Source organism: Zootermopsis nevadensis, unplaced genomic scaffold (genome assembly GCF_977971745.1).
Source record: "Zootermopsis nevadensis isolate Lab colony 2312 unplaced genomic scaffold, Znev_1.0 Znev_ptg000033l, whole genome shotgun sequence".
Taxonomy (NCBI): Eukaryota; Metazoa; Arthropoda; class Insecta; order Blattodea; family Termopsidae; genus Zootermopsis; species Zootermopsis nevadensis.
In genome coordinates this window covers 395,843-411,008 of record NW_028259165.1, presented here as the reverse complement: position 1 = coordinate 411,008, position 15,166 = coordinate 395,843, and the positions used below count along the sequence as shown (strand labels likewise).

The 15,166-nt window shown below is 37.3% G+C and overlaps 1 protein-coding gene and 1 long non-coding RNA gene across 2 annotated transcripts in view; one reads left to right on the top strand and one right to left on the bottom strand.

Annotated features, from left to right (window-relative positions):
- The window catches only part of LOC147871985 (uncharacterized), an 83,982-nt gene that overhangs the window by 7,492 nt on the left and 61,324 nt on the right, over positions 1 to 15,166 (bottom strand). The window lies entirely within an intron of this gene.
- Positions 226 to 15,166, top strand: part of LOC110838096 (ryanodine receptor) — a 55,036-nt gene continuing 40,095 nt past the window's right edge. Inside the window, 14 exon segments of the mRNA XM_087359810.1 lie at positions 226 to 923; positions 1,012 to 1,117; positions 1,737 to 1,822; positions 1,824 to 1,831; positions 3,389 to 3,571; positions 5,431 to 5,602; positions 6,020 to 6,031; positions 6,033 to 6,190; positions 7,185 to 7,328; positions 8,320 to 8,417; positions 9,953 to 10,143; positions 10,145 to 10,155; positions 11,263 to 11,473; positions 12,422 to 12,630. Of these exon segments, the coding sequence (XP_087215936.1) occupies positions 900 to 923; positions 1,012 to 1,117; positions 1,737 to 1,822; positions 1,824 to 1,831; positions 3,389 to 3,571; positions 5,431 to 5,602; positions 6,020 to 6,031; positions 6,033 to 6,190; positions 7,185 to 7,328; positions 8,320 to 8,417; positions 9,953 to 10,143; positions 10,145 to 10,155; positions 11,263 to 11,473; positions 12,422 to 12,630 (1,613 nt within the window). The 5' untranslated portion in view covers positions 226 to 899.

The following is a 15,166-nucleotide window of genomic DNA, read 5'->3' as shown; positions in this document are numbered from 1 at the left end:
ATTACAGTACGTGAGGTATTGCAGGCAGCATTTCACACAGCAGGTCAACGGAGTGTGCTTCGACGTAGATCTACTTCAGATCCGTGGTCGGTAGATGGCAGCAGAGTCTGTTACAGTGCGCAAAGAATGATAATCGAATATCCCTCATTCTCCCGCGATGGCGGGATGTGTCCGCTGCTTTTCAGATGTTGCCATCCCTGCGTACGAGAAAATGGCGTAACTATTCTGTATCGTTTCTGTCCACTGCATTTCTTCTGTCATATATTGCGAGGTCGTGCAAGTTAATGTGACGTTATTTGAGCATTTGTTGAATTTATGTGTGTTATCTTTCCCTTGTGTGGAGGACTTAAAGTAAGAACTATTTCGAACATGTCATTTCATGCAATATACATGCACTTCAAAACTTTTGACACAAGTACAAGAACATGTGGTGGCATAAAGGAGTAATTATATTGATATTTATTTCTTTAAATGACTTCTGTTTTGAAGTGACTCAGAATATATAACAGGATTTTGTGATCACAGTGATGAGTCTTCAACTCTCATAAGAATAATCAAATTTACGATCAGTTGAACAAGTTTCTGTTTCTGAAGGAAGAGGCTGAATTACAGAGAGAAGAATGTTGGTGATTTCTATCCTACACCCTTATAAATTAATTATTGTAGCTGTGAATTTTATAACAGAATAGTAAGACAAAAACAGAAAATACAGTGGAGTCTGTATAAATTTTATACAGGCTCTCCAAGATGATATTGAAACACTGCAGCCAAATGATAACAACACAGAAACTGCTGAACAATGCTGACCGAAACTTTGCAGCAGAGCTACAATTACAAGTTGAGATACTGGTTGGGAAGTGGAAGAAGTTGGTAGAAGGAGCAAAACATTTGTTTGAAAGATGCTTTTAGAGGGAAGTAAGATGGTAAGTTGGATATTCCCACACCTGGTTTAAAACCTGGCCGTAATGTTGGAATAAAACCTGTAATTGTCTCATTCTTGCCATTTTAAAGCGAACAGCTAAAGAAAATGACCTGTCTGTGGTGAACGCATCTTTTCACGTGTCTCACTGGTCTGTGCAACCGTATGGAACTGGTATCAGCAGGATGAAGTATGTAGGTATGTATACAGCACTTCAGCTCACTAGAGAGTAATTATAATCAGGCATACTATAAAGTATAGATAGAAGATGATGGTGTTGTTCTTCCAAGTTGTGGTGCTCTGTGGATTTGGAGAAACATACTGTCTTTGAAATTTGGTGTCTTCCTATGAGTCTTCTTGATGTCACAACCCAAAAAAAAACACATTGTCACTTTCAAATCTATAGTTGCAACAAATGCTTCATTTTACTGGCAGTTTTAAATTTTATACTTCAAATTGATCGCTTCATTTAAGTTGGTAAATGTGATTTCAATGACAATATAGAAGTTGTTACCTCAGTAGATCAATGCCAAAAATAACTTTGAAGTCTGATTCTTAACTTGAAGAGATTCTGCTTTATGATATTATGAACCACCATTAAAATATAGTTGTATTATATTGTGGACATGACAACTGTTATATATGTATGTGTGTGTGTGGGGGGGGGGGATGCATGCATGTAGTTACACAAAACTGACTGCTCAGCATATACATTTAGATGATATTATTATAGGTTGTATTTGTTAACGGAAACTGAATGGTTTAGTGCTATCTGAAGCAAGATGCGTAACTGAGACAATGCACATTCATATTTGAGGTTATGTCTTTGGTGGTGATGTGTTAAGTTTCTTCCATGGGGGCGATGAATGCCTCACCATTCCATCTACTTGGACTGATCCAACCTGGACAAAAGTAAGATTTGTGTTATTGGAAGGGATGAAATACAGTTATGAGGTATGGTCCTTTATATGTTTAGAAAGGGATTGTTTTTAAAGAAGATGGCTATCTGCTGGGATGTGGCGTCGTGTAGTCTTGCAGATATAGACGTTTGTTTCGGAGGAGCTTACCATCTCCGTCATCAGAGTGATGATGCAGGCAATAAGCTCCTCTGAAATGTTGGTTGATATATACCATATTACATGGTGCTATATCCAAGAAACAACCATCTTCATACTCATCTTGAAATTATCAGATCTCACTGGAATATTTTTAATTTTTATAATTAAATTTTTTCATTCTAATTGTGTTAGCTCGATGTCAAGGAAGAAGGAAGGAAGAAGTATGTGCCTGCTTCATCGACTGGAAGAAGGCTTTCGATCGAGTAAAATGGAAGAAATTAATGAGGATCCTACAGAGAATTGGAATTGATTGGAGAGATAGAAGACTAATCGAAAACCTGTACATGCAGCAACAGGTAGAGAGTATGGAATGGAAATCAACATTGAAAAATCAAAGGTAATGAGGATAGCACCGAGAGCAGAACCATTGAACGTTGTAATTGGAAACCAACAGATTGAGAATGTGGAACATTTCAAGTACTTGGGAAGCATAGTCACGACGGACGCCGTATGCACCAAGGAAGTAAAAGGAAGGATAGCCATGGCCAAGGCAGCTTTCGTCAAGAAGAGGATACTTCTCACTAGCAAGTTGGGCTCGGAGATGAAGAAGAAACTAGTGAAGTGTTACGTATGGAGCAGAGACTTGGACACTCAGGAAGAAGGAACAGAAATACCTGGAGAGTTTTGAAATGTGGTGTTGGAGAAGAATAGAGAAGATCAGGTGGACGGATCGAGTGACCAACGAAGAAGTATTGAGGAGAGTCAACGAGCAAAGAAACATTCTGCAGGCGATTACACGAAGGAAAGCTAACTGGCTGGGACATATTATGAGAAGGAATGGATTACTGAGTGATATCATCGAAGGCCAGGTTGAAGGAAAGCGAGGACTGGGAAGAAGACTGATACAGCTAACCGACGATCTGAAACAAGGAAAGAAGATGACGTTCCAGGAATTAAAACGAGAAGCCGAGAATAGGGACAACTGGAGAGCTCTTTTTGAGCAGAGCAATGGACCTGTCGTAAGACAGAACACTTAATAATAAATAATTGTGTTAGAAATTGATTATTTAGGAAAACGGGATTTACCCTTCATGTCCAAAGTGTTAGGTTTGTGATGGTCAATTTAAATTTTTAAACAGCTGGTATGGTAATTCTGTGTAGCCAGTACAAGTCTGTAACAGAAACCTGGGGTATGAAGACAAAGAGTGGCCACGTGATAGTCACTCCGTTGGCAGACGCACGTGGAAATGAACACAGAAATTGTTTTTTTTTGTGTGTTATGTACTTAGAAACATGCTTCAACCTGAATTGAAACCTGTGATTCCAGTCTGAATGGTCCAAAACCACACATATCATAGAACGCACAGCCATGGCGATCTGTTGTATGCAATTAATTGTTAATTTTTTTCAGCATTGTTGTTCATGGGGGCGGCAGTGTAATGAGTCAAGCTAGATCGCTGTGGCGACTGGAATTGGCAAGAACCAAATGGGCAGGCGGCTTCATCAACTGGTATCATCCGATGAGGATCCGCCACCTCACTACTGTTCGATACTTGGGAGTTAATGAGAACAATGAGCTCTACCTAGTAAGAAAGTATGTTAACTATGGAAGATAAATAGCATAACCATAGAATAAGAGAAGTATGGATTTTACAGAAATAGGTTGTGAAGTTGGAACTGGCTCAGGGTTGTATCCAGTGGTTGACATTTGCATTAGCAGTGTTGAACCATTGGATTCTACTGCCAGTAGAGATGGCTGGCAACTGAGAAGTCACATAACCCATATTAAAATATTTGCTGATGGTTGCAGTTCAATACAATTTAACTGGATTAATAAAAACACAATACTGCTGTGGGTGTACAAGGCCCACACATGGCACGTCATGTTTTAACCTCCTCGCACTAGTCCGTCAGTTGCCTTACAGCATAAGATATTGTAGATGCGTCATTGTGATTTATATAGTATTAAAAATATATTAAAATTAGCCGTCAATCACAAATATAATATTATTAAAAGATTAAAATATCATTTTAAGTTCCCTATCGAGTACTCGATTTACATGTGGAACTTACACGACATGTTTCGGCTATATATAGCCATCATCATGTGTTATGTATATAAACTTTTCACTGAATTACTGATTTTTAATGATTTTTCTTATGATGTTCTTGTCCTTTATATTGTTTCTTCATTCGTTGTAGTATCACAGGTCACTAATATGTTTGTATTTCGTATTTCGTAGTGATGTCAATGTTTTGTATATGGACCAAGAAGTAATATCGTATCAGTATTATGAGAGATCGGAGATGTACTGTACTGTATTGGATCATGGCTGGTTACCGAAATACGAAAAACTACAAACATATTAGTGACCTGTGATACTACAACGAATGAAGAAACAATATAAAGGACAAGAACATCATAAGAAAATAAAGACTAAAAATCATTAAAATCAGTAAAAAAATCAGTAATTCAGTGATAAGTTTAAATACATAACACCTGATGATGGCTATATATGGCCGAAACATGTCGTGTAAGTTCCACATGTAAATCGAGTACTCGATAGGGAACTTAAAATGATATTTTAATCTTTTAATAATATTATATTTGTGATTGATGGCTAATTTTAATATATTTTTAATGCCTTACAGCAGTTGAAGTGCAAGGATAATTTCTTCAGAAGTGCAGAAAGTGTTCGACCATTTCGTTCTTACTTAACATGGCCAGCATGAGTTTATGATTAGATTTCCAGATTCTCCTGTGCCGAAGAAATTGACAATTTCTTGTTTTTGGTGAACTGTTTTTTCTGTAACAGGAACTCTACACTGTAGTTCATTAAATTTGAGCGAAAGCCTGAGTGCGTGCATCACCGAACACAATGGACATTAGCAACATATAATATAAAATATATTTTTCTTTGTTTTCTGATTTCAGCTTAATTTATTTTTTTTTAGAATAGAATGTGTGTCAGGAATGGGTTGCATGACTTTACAGTCGTTCTGTGCATATGCTCATATAAACAGAACTTGGGCAGAGGTGGTAATGATGTTTTAGTTTTTGTTCCTCAGAATCTGAAGCAGTTTCATTTCTGCATTACATGAGATTGAGGCCTACATGCATTATATACAACGCCTGACCCATCAGTAATTATAAACCTTATAACATTTAACTAGAAGGACCCCAAGAGTATACAGTCTTGCAAAGATTTACTACAACTCAAGTATAAAATATCCTTACTACTCGTATTATAGGTTTATGACTTACAGTTTTTTCTCCAATTTCTCTCAATTAGAAAACAAATGATTTTAATGAGTTTACACGTATTGTAATATCATACGCTCTTGAACAGAACAGCTGGGCAACTGGTGTTAAATAGCTTTTGCTTTGAAAGTTAGGATGAGAGTATATTCATCTCTGTTTTGGAAAAATGCATGTAACATTTTTGCACGCAGAGATGATGCTACACTTGCCACGTCCACTTTCTGCTTGCGACAAGAGAAGGATGACCTAAAAGTGGTCCTGGAAGAAAAGGATCTAGAAGTGATCGGAGCTCCCATCATCAAATATGGTGACAGTACTGTCATTGTGCAGCACTCAGATTCAGGGCTGTGGCTCTTGTACAAGGTCTGTATACGTATCGTCCGTCAACTAAATTGGGTCATAAGGTGTTTACTTTTCAAGTTACCAGATTTGTAACATAAGAATTTGAAATTATTATATTATATTAAATAAGTGTTGACAAAGAGAGTTGTAGTTTTACCTGACAGTCATTGCACAATGAATAATAATGTGGCATTGTAACATGCAGTTATGGAGAAACCAAATACTATCTTACTGAAACTGTTCAGAAGCAAAATTTAAAATGTTTCTTCAAAGAAAAAATCTTGTTAAGGACACCATAGAATCATTGCACTAATATGAAGTTTAATAAAATAAGCTGTAAAATATTTATAGCAGATTCTGTCACAGCCTAGCATTCACACTAAGATAAATTAATTTTTATAAAATATTTATTCCAATACTGCACTTTCTTTCTTTCAGTCATACGAGACAAAAAAAGAAAGGAGTTGGTAAAGTTGAGGAAAAGCAAGCTGTACTCCATGAGGAAGGAAAGATGGATGATGGTTTAGACTTCAGCCGTAGTCAAGAAGAAGAGTCTAGAATGGCCCGTGTGATTCGGAAGTGCGGTTCTCTCTTCACCGACTTCATCACGTATGTGTCTTCTGATGTACTGCAACAAGGAAAATGAATGAGTGAGGGAGAGTCTTAACCTTTATTGTCCTTGCATCATGGCTTACGCACAATTCATTTGGCCGTGCATTGCAGTAGTACGATCATTGCTGAATCATCAAGCCAGTAATCTGATAATGCAACATTTAAATTCTGTATTCGTGTATGATAAAAGTTAATTGTAGCTTTGAGATAGCTTTAAAATTATATTTAATCGTATAATCTATATGTTGTTACCTTCTTGTATTTATTATTGTGCTGTATCTGTAATAGGCCTTTTGGATGTTGAAGCAGCACACTAATAATAAAGAACTTAATTAAAATGAGACCAAAGGGCCGTATTTCATATTTAATTTTTATAGGATAGTCTGAACTTATATTGTACGTAAATGTCTGAATTAATGTCATCTTTATTCGATCAATAATTATTTATAAAAATTTGAAAGGAAATTTAAAAATGTACAAGCATTAATTTGCTGTGGTAAACTTCTGATTATCCAGGCTAATGAAGATAAGATGCATGAATAATTAAAATACATGGATACTCAAAAATATTTCTTACTGCATTCACAACTCCGCCACGGTGGTCTAGCGGTTAGAAAGCTGGCCTTGTAATCCTGGGGTCTCGGGTTCGAATTTATAACTTGTGTTGGGCAAGGCCGTGGTCTAGGCAACACGGAGTTTTCCTCCGTGGCATCCCAACAATCACACACAGAAGAAGGCAATGGCAAACCACTTCTGGATCATCTGCCAAGAACGTATATGAACAGGTCCCAGTCCGAGAAAAGGATTGAAGGATCCTGTTCATATGGACCTGTCGTCAGACAGAACACTAAATAAAAAAATAACAACATCCCATGGATCAAAAAGTTAGACTTATGATTCCACATAAAATGTAATTCCTTATAAAATGTTTAATAATTGATAATTTTATGTTAAGGTTATGATACATAATTGAAACCTTTTGTACCTCCAGTGTGAGGAGACCAAACATCTTTGTGGGAAGAGTGAAAGGATCTTCAATGTACCAGAAGTGGTATTTTGAAGTAACAGTGGACCATGTTGAACAGACAACCCATATGATGCCACGTCTTAGGATTGGCTGTGCAAACTCTGCCGGGTAAGAGTGAATATTACTGTACGTGTTCTGTGCATTCTTAATACACATTGAAAATATAGATATCGTGTATTAGTCCATGAATTGACGTTCATCTGTGTGATGTTTGTGCCTTAATGTACGTTTCCTTCTGCGTATTTATATGTGTGTGGGAGATGGTCAGAACATTCATATACTGTTTCCCATGTGAGCTTCCTAGTTATCATGGTCACACATTCAAAATAGTGAGTGACTGTGTCACTGCTGGAAGAATTCCTGTGACCTGATGTGCCACCTCCTGTGCTTGATAGAACTTACATGTCTTCAAGAGGGTTTCATTCTTGAAAACAGTAACTTGCAGGGACTAGATCTGGAGAATAATGATGTTATGGAAAAAGAAAAAAGAAAATGTTCAGAAACTCCATATGAAGGCAGACTGATGAATTGGTCCGATGTTATTGTGAGGCAGTAGTTCCCAGATTCCAACGTGGGGGTGTTCGTGGTGGATGGTTGCTACAGACAGTAGAGAATATGTCCGCATATGGTATTGATGAAAAACCATCGTAGATACGTAGACGCGCGCAGCATCGCCTTCATCTCTAGCAAGCTGCTCCCTGGGTGATAAGAGTTTCTTGCAGTTTCGGACTTGACATTTGGGTTGCGGACCACATTACATTACATTTATTGTTCATTATCATAACTCTGTTCAGAACACTTGGAGCAGTACCAGGTCTGTTAGAAGTCACATTTCCTGTAATGAGGCTCATTATTTTTGCTGATAATATATTATAAGTTCAAATGATACGTAGAAATATAAATATAAAGTTATTACTTACTTATTTTCACTACACTTGCTTTGTATTTGAACTTATTATGTGACAGCGGTTATGCGTTTTGTACATGTTAATAAATAATTGAAACTAAATTCCATTGTATCTACAACAATTTGAAGGTCTCAGATGCATTTTGGTTCTTTAAATATTTAATTACGACTGTGGATTTTTTTTATATACAGGTATATACCCTACCCAGGTGGCGGTGAGAAATGGGGTGGCAATGGTACTGGTGATGACTTGTATTCCTATGGATTTGATGGAGGAAGCCTTTGGATGGGTAAGAACACATAAATCATATTCCAGATTTCATACATCATGTTACATGAGGTCCACATACGTAAAGTAATGTGCATGTAGGTGAGATGGATTAATGGCTTGGTTTTGATAAAAATTAATATGAAAAGGCCAAAATGTAAGTTCTCGAAAGGATTTCTCGCATGTAGTTAAAGGGAAATTGAAAACAGCATTGAAACATTTTCTTTGTTCAGAGAATCCTGAGAGGAGGTAGACTCATTCAGGGACTTCAGTTTATCATGAGACCAAGAGCTTTGATAGGCTATCTGTTTCTTCCCAGAAAAATTACCACAAATTGAGAACGATGTACTACCGTTTTTTGAAATATGGATTCGTCTGTGCATATGATAAGAATGTAGTGTGATGAAATACAATGTTGAACAAACTGTATTCATATAGAGTACCTTTTTTAAAGCATGAGCCAGAATGTTAAAGAAGGTTTCATAGAAATTTCTTTGGAGGTACAGTGCCTTCCACACCTATAATTTGCATGATAATGGCAAAGTTTCATGTAATAGGATCAGTGTTGGACAAAACAAAAACCTCAAAAAGACATGTAACAACCAAAGAAACTCTTGATAATATTGTGCTGAATTATGAGCAAGCCCAGAAATGTCTTATCTCTTGGCTTTTAAATGTGAAATGTCAAGAAGTACGCTCCGTGTGGCAACAGATCTGTTAAACTTTGGACCCCACAGAACAACAACTACACACATTCTGCTTCCAGACTACGAAGCAAAAATTTGATACTGCAGGTTGTTTCAGGAATCGTCTTCATGACCTAGAACTTGCATTTTATTTTAATGAAGCAGTTATTCTGACTGTTACGTTACATTAATACTGACACCATTTTTTGATCAATTGACTGAAAACAAAATAAAATGTATAGGTATGTTATGTAGGACAGCACTATGGCCTACATAGCTGCATAGAAGCAGCTCTTCAGGACTCTAATCTGAAATATACGCGGAAGATTGATGGTAAATAATCAGCTTCTCGTGCTCCAATATATGGAGAACTTGCCATAACATTATGAACTTGAACTCATGATAGACTAGGATGCTGTATTAACCATCTCACATAAAAGAATGTGCATATTTTGTTAGTCATGAAACTCCTAATATGATAGTAAATTCTGACAGCAGAAACATGTTATTTTGAAATTTAGAAACACTCAAAATGAATGTTGTGTGTGTGTGCGCATGCGTGCGTGCATGTGCCCCCCCCCCCCCCCAAAGATTTCAATTTCCTTTCTGTAATCAAATTTCAAATTCTTGCAACTGAACTATATCCTTCTATAAACCTGAAATGTACAGTACTGGTTGACAGTTAATTTTTACATCATATTTCAAACCTATGTTAACAGCTGTCTGGCATATGGCCAGAATGTGCAATTAACGTTCTCTGGGATTGCATACGCACCTTTACTCTCTTACAGACAAAGACCATTTATTATTGTCACTATAAAATATTCATAATTGTATACCAACAATTCTAACAAATATTTGTTCTGTACAGGTGGCCGAAATACTGTTGTGATACCAGAAGCAACAGAACCTTACATCAGGAAAGGTGATGATGTGATTGGCTGTGCACTGGATTTGACAGTTCCAGTCATAACATTCACATTCAATGGACGCGTTGTGAAAGGGTCATTCGGGAATTTTAACTTGGATGATGGCATGTTCTTTCCAGTAATTAGCTGCTCTATCCAAACTTAGGTATATTTAATCTCAAAGTGTTGGACATTACTCTGTCACTGGTGTATTTCAAACATTCACAGTCTCCTTGGTACTTACTTAACTCCACTCTTTTCTTGCCTTCAGCACTAGATGGAGGGGAGCGGTCAGCTTCGCGCTCTGGTGACTTTACCCCTAGGGAAAGGGCTGCAGGTACCAGAGTCTTGTCTGGAAATGGAGACTAAGAGAAAATATCTTTTTCCCCTGCTGGAAATTGAACCCTGTTCATTCAGCTCGTAGTCAGTCACTACACTGACTAAGCTACCCCAGTTCTTTTAGAAGTGCAATGTTTTTGTAGTGCAGTCCAGGAGAAGGTTGAGAGCCTAGTTGACGTGTGTCTTCGTTTACGGAAAAAGTGCAGAGTAATGCGTAGATAATCTGCACGTGGATATTTGGGATTTTACTGTATTCTCATTTCTGTAATAGGAAATCTTTCTGCTCTTTATACAGAGAAAAGTATTTGCCCATATCTTCACATTAGTCTTAATGATCTTTCATTTGTGACTTGTCTATTTAATACCATGTCTGTGCTGTACAGTATTCAGTATTTATAAATATGTTTATAGAAATTATTTACATATTAATCATTGTAGTTTTTATGTTACTGTGAATTTTCCATGCAATTTACCTTTCCATATTTTTAATGTCTAATTTAACTTCAATGGAATTTTAATCTGTGTTTCTGTTACATACTAAATTTTAAATTTGTGTTTTACAGAAAGAGATACGCACATTTATTACTATTAATGTGATAGACTCTATCAGAACTGTAAATTCATCTTTTAAATTGGGTTTATTCTTGAAATAAAAGTAATCCATTATGTGAAGAACAAAGATTAACACAAGCCCCAAGTCCCATACGCCAGAAAATAGGAAAATGTACATACTGTATTGTAAGTATTGTTGTGTTTTTAGGGCATACCACACAATAAATATAGGAATTATATCATTTTCCTTCCATTTGTAAGATGGATTCATACCTTTTATGTAACAATAATGCAGAACAGCGTATCTTTATTACCCATTGTTAAAGATATTTGTCTTCAAGAACAGATCTTGGTAGTTGCACCATTTTTTCTCAATTTTTAGCTGCCGATTTCTTCTCGGTGGTGACCACGGCCGCTCGAAGTACTTTCCTCCTGAGGAATTCTCGCCACTGGTTGAAAGTTTACTGCCCCAGCAAGTGTTGTCAATTGATCCATGCTTTTACTTTGGAAACCTTAATAAGGTTGTTCTTTCTGGACCTTGGCCTGTGGAAGATGATACTGCCTTTGTACCAACACCCGTTGACACTACAGCTGTAAGTGAACTGCTAGTTAATTACTAGATATTCAAATATTTCTGTGGTACATTTTCTGATTTCAGGTGTATTTTATTTTGAACTATTAGTACTTTAACATATATGATTTACAATATACACATTTTGGTACATGAGCTATCAACAGTGCTTAATTATTTGTGTATTAGAAGAGGTTGTTGTTAGTACATTTCTCAATCTGTTACTTCACATGTCTTGTATGTAATAATTATTAATAATGTAAGATTGCAGTTAAAAGTAGTAAAATATTCTATTGGCCATTCTCATAATTATATTTTTAAGACGCAGACAAACATCGATGCCTTGAGTGGGACTTGAACTCATGGTTGCAGCGGCCAGGCGCACGAGGTCCATGCCTCAGACCGCGTGGCCACTGCGCCGGCATGTGTTTTACCTTCTGATAAGAAGAAAAGGATATATTTTGTCTGGTTTTTCAAATGCTGTGAAGGAAGCTTTATTTTCTTTGTACAGAGAAATATTACAGGAACATTTAAAAACGTTACAATAGGCTGCATTTTAGAAGAATATTTAAATACCCATAAGAGTAGATTCTTCTGCGGGACATAGCATCATCCGTTATGTCCTGCTTTTCTGTCATATAAGACGACACACACTGTGCTGGGAATTTTTATTCTGTAGATAAATTTAGTATTCTAAAACATTACATTATATAGCTAAGGTGTGGACGCAGGCTAGAACAGATTGTAAGTGAACTCTGTGTTGCAGTATACACAAGAAACTACTTCCCCTATTCATCCGTCAAATAAAATAAAGCTCTTTGTACTGTGCAGAAAGCTTGAAGTGTTTATACAGCTACATGTGATGGTAATTTGCATGACGATTTGTTATAGCGATTAAATTTTATTAGATACAATTTTATGCATCTTTTTCTGGTTGTCTTTTTGTAAAACAATTTCCTTTCTGTTTTAGGTAACACTTCCAACTTACGTGGAGAGTATAAGAGACCGTCTAGCAGAAAACATTCATGAAATGTGGGCTACGAACAACATTGAAGCTGGCTGGCAATATGGCGAAAGACGAGATGGCGTGAGAAAGATCCATCCGTGTCTCATTCAGTTTGAGAGGTTGCCACCAGCTGAGAAACGTTATGACTCCCAACTTGCTGTACAGACACTGAAGTAAGTTATCAAAAACTTATATTGATTTTACATTATACAGTACAATTTAGCTAGTTTAAAATTTAGGAGTTAAATTTTCCATTCAGGCCTGTAATTTAAAACTAAGCAAGTTTGTAAAATAAGTCAATCCTGTTTATTATGATTTGCTCTCATAATGAATACATTCAGCAACCTAATAAGGGATACTGGAATATGTGCGTAACAAAACATTCATGAGATTATTGAGTTTTGTGGTCATATACCAGGAGAACATGCTGCTGCCTCCATCTTTAGGGTTAAAATATAAGGAAGTCATTGTGTTATATTGAGGTGTGAGGCTAGTAGAACCTTTAGGACTAAGAAAAGGGAATACCTGAAGGGCAAAATTGCTGAACTTGAGACAAATAATAAGGAAAAAAACATCAGAGACCTGTACAGAGGCATTAATAACTTTAAGAAAGGATATCAACCCCAGACCAATTTGGTAAAGGATGATAGTGGCAATTTGCTTGCAGATCCAATAAAAATTGTGAATAGGTGGAAAAATTTCTTTAGCGAGCTCTTAAATGTTCATGATACTGGTGATATTAGACAGATTAAAATGCATACAGCTGAACTGTTGGTGCCAGAACCTAGCTTAGATGAAGTGGAACTAGCCATTGGGAAGTTGAAAAGTTATAAATCTCCAGGAATTGACAAGATTCCGGCCGAATTAATTAAAGCAGGTGGCAAAGGGTTGCATATGAGGATCCATAAGCTTATTCAGTTAATTTGGGATAAGGAAGAGATGCCACAACAGTGGAAGGAATCCATAATTATTCCTATTCATAAGAAGGGGGACAAGACTGAGTGTGGTAATTACCGAGGAATATCGCTGCTATCAACCTCATACAAAATTCTATCCAACATTCTTTTGGCAAGATTAACCCCATATGCGAATGAAATTATTGGGGATCATCAGTGTGGGTTCAGACGAAACAGATCAACGATTGATCAGATCTTTTGCATCCGTCAGATACTAGAGAAAAAATGGGAGTTCGGTGGGACCGTACATCAGTTATTTATAGATTTCAAAAAAGCCTATGACTCTGTGAAGAGAGAAGTGCTATATAATATTCTTATTGAATTTGGTATACCAAAGAAGCTAGTGGGTCTAATAAAAATGTGCTTAAATGAAACCTGTAGCAAAATTCGAGTAGGTAAATATGTATCTGAGACATTCCTCATCAAGAACGGTCTAAAACAAGGAGATGCTTTGTCTCCCTTGCTCTTTAACTTTGCGCTAGAATACGCCATCAGGAAGGTCCAAGGTAGGCAGGAGGGTTTGCAATTGAATGGGACACATCAGCTATTGGCATATGCTGATGATGTTAATTTATTGGGGGACGATATAAATACAATAAAGAGGAACGCAGAAGTTTTACTAGAGGCTGGTAGACAAGTGGGGCTGGAAGTAAATTCAGAAAAAACTAAGTACATGTTAGTATCTCGTCATCAGAAGACAGGCGGGCAAAATTATCTTAGGGTGGCTAATAAATCCTTTGAAAGGGTTACAAAGTTCAAATATTTGGGAACAACAATAACAAATCAAAATGATACTTGTGAGGAAGTTAGGAGGAGACTAAATTCCGGAAATGCTTGCTACTTCTCAGTCCAAAATATTTTGTCTTCCCGTCTGATTTCTAAGAACCTGAAAATTAAAGTATACAAAACAATAATCTTGCCTGTTGTTTTGTATGGGTGCGAAACATGGTCTCTCACTCAGAGGGAGGAACACAGATTGCAGGTGTTTGAGAATCGGGTGTTGAGGAGGATATTTGGGCCTAAGAGGGAAGACGATGGGGCGTGGAGAAAACTGCACAATGACGAGCTTAAAAATCTGTACTGCTCCCCCAGTATTGTGAGGGTGATTAAGTCGAGAAGAGTGAGATGGGCGGGACATGTAGCGCGCATGGATGGGACAAGAGGTGTGCACCGGGTACTGGTTGGGAAACCTGAAGGGAAGAGACCGCTGGGGAGACCTAGACGTAGATGGGAGGATAATCTCAGGCGGGATCTATGGGAGATAGGAGTTGAAGGAAACTGGATTTTGTTGGCCCAGGACAGGGTCCGGTGGAGGGCTTTGGTTAATTCGGTGATGAACCTTCGGGTTCGGTAAGCCATCTAGTTAGTTAGTTAGTTAAGTGCAGGATTAGGCCAGAGAGAAAAGTACTTTTTGGGCAGTCAGAGTTGTTTGATCGATGGAGAGGTGGAGGAGGTTCCAGAACTTTAGGAGTGGCGAACAAGAAGAGGGAATGGCCAGGTCAAAATGTTGCATGTTTCTTATCCATAGATAGAACCTTGAAGATGCCTGTCTTCTGGGTTGTAGCATTGTGTAGTCTGGTAGAAGATTACCGACGTTTCAGAAGTCCTTGCCACCTCCATCATCAGGGTGATCACCCCGACATGTGGCAGATCAGGGTGATTGCCCCGATGATGGACGGCAATCTTCATCCACAAACATATAACTCCTTTTTCTGATTCTCACACATTTAATTTTTGAGAAGGGTTTCTGTGA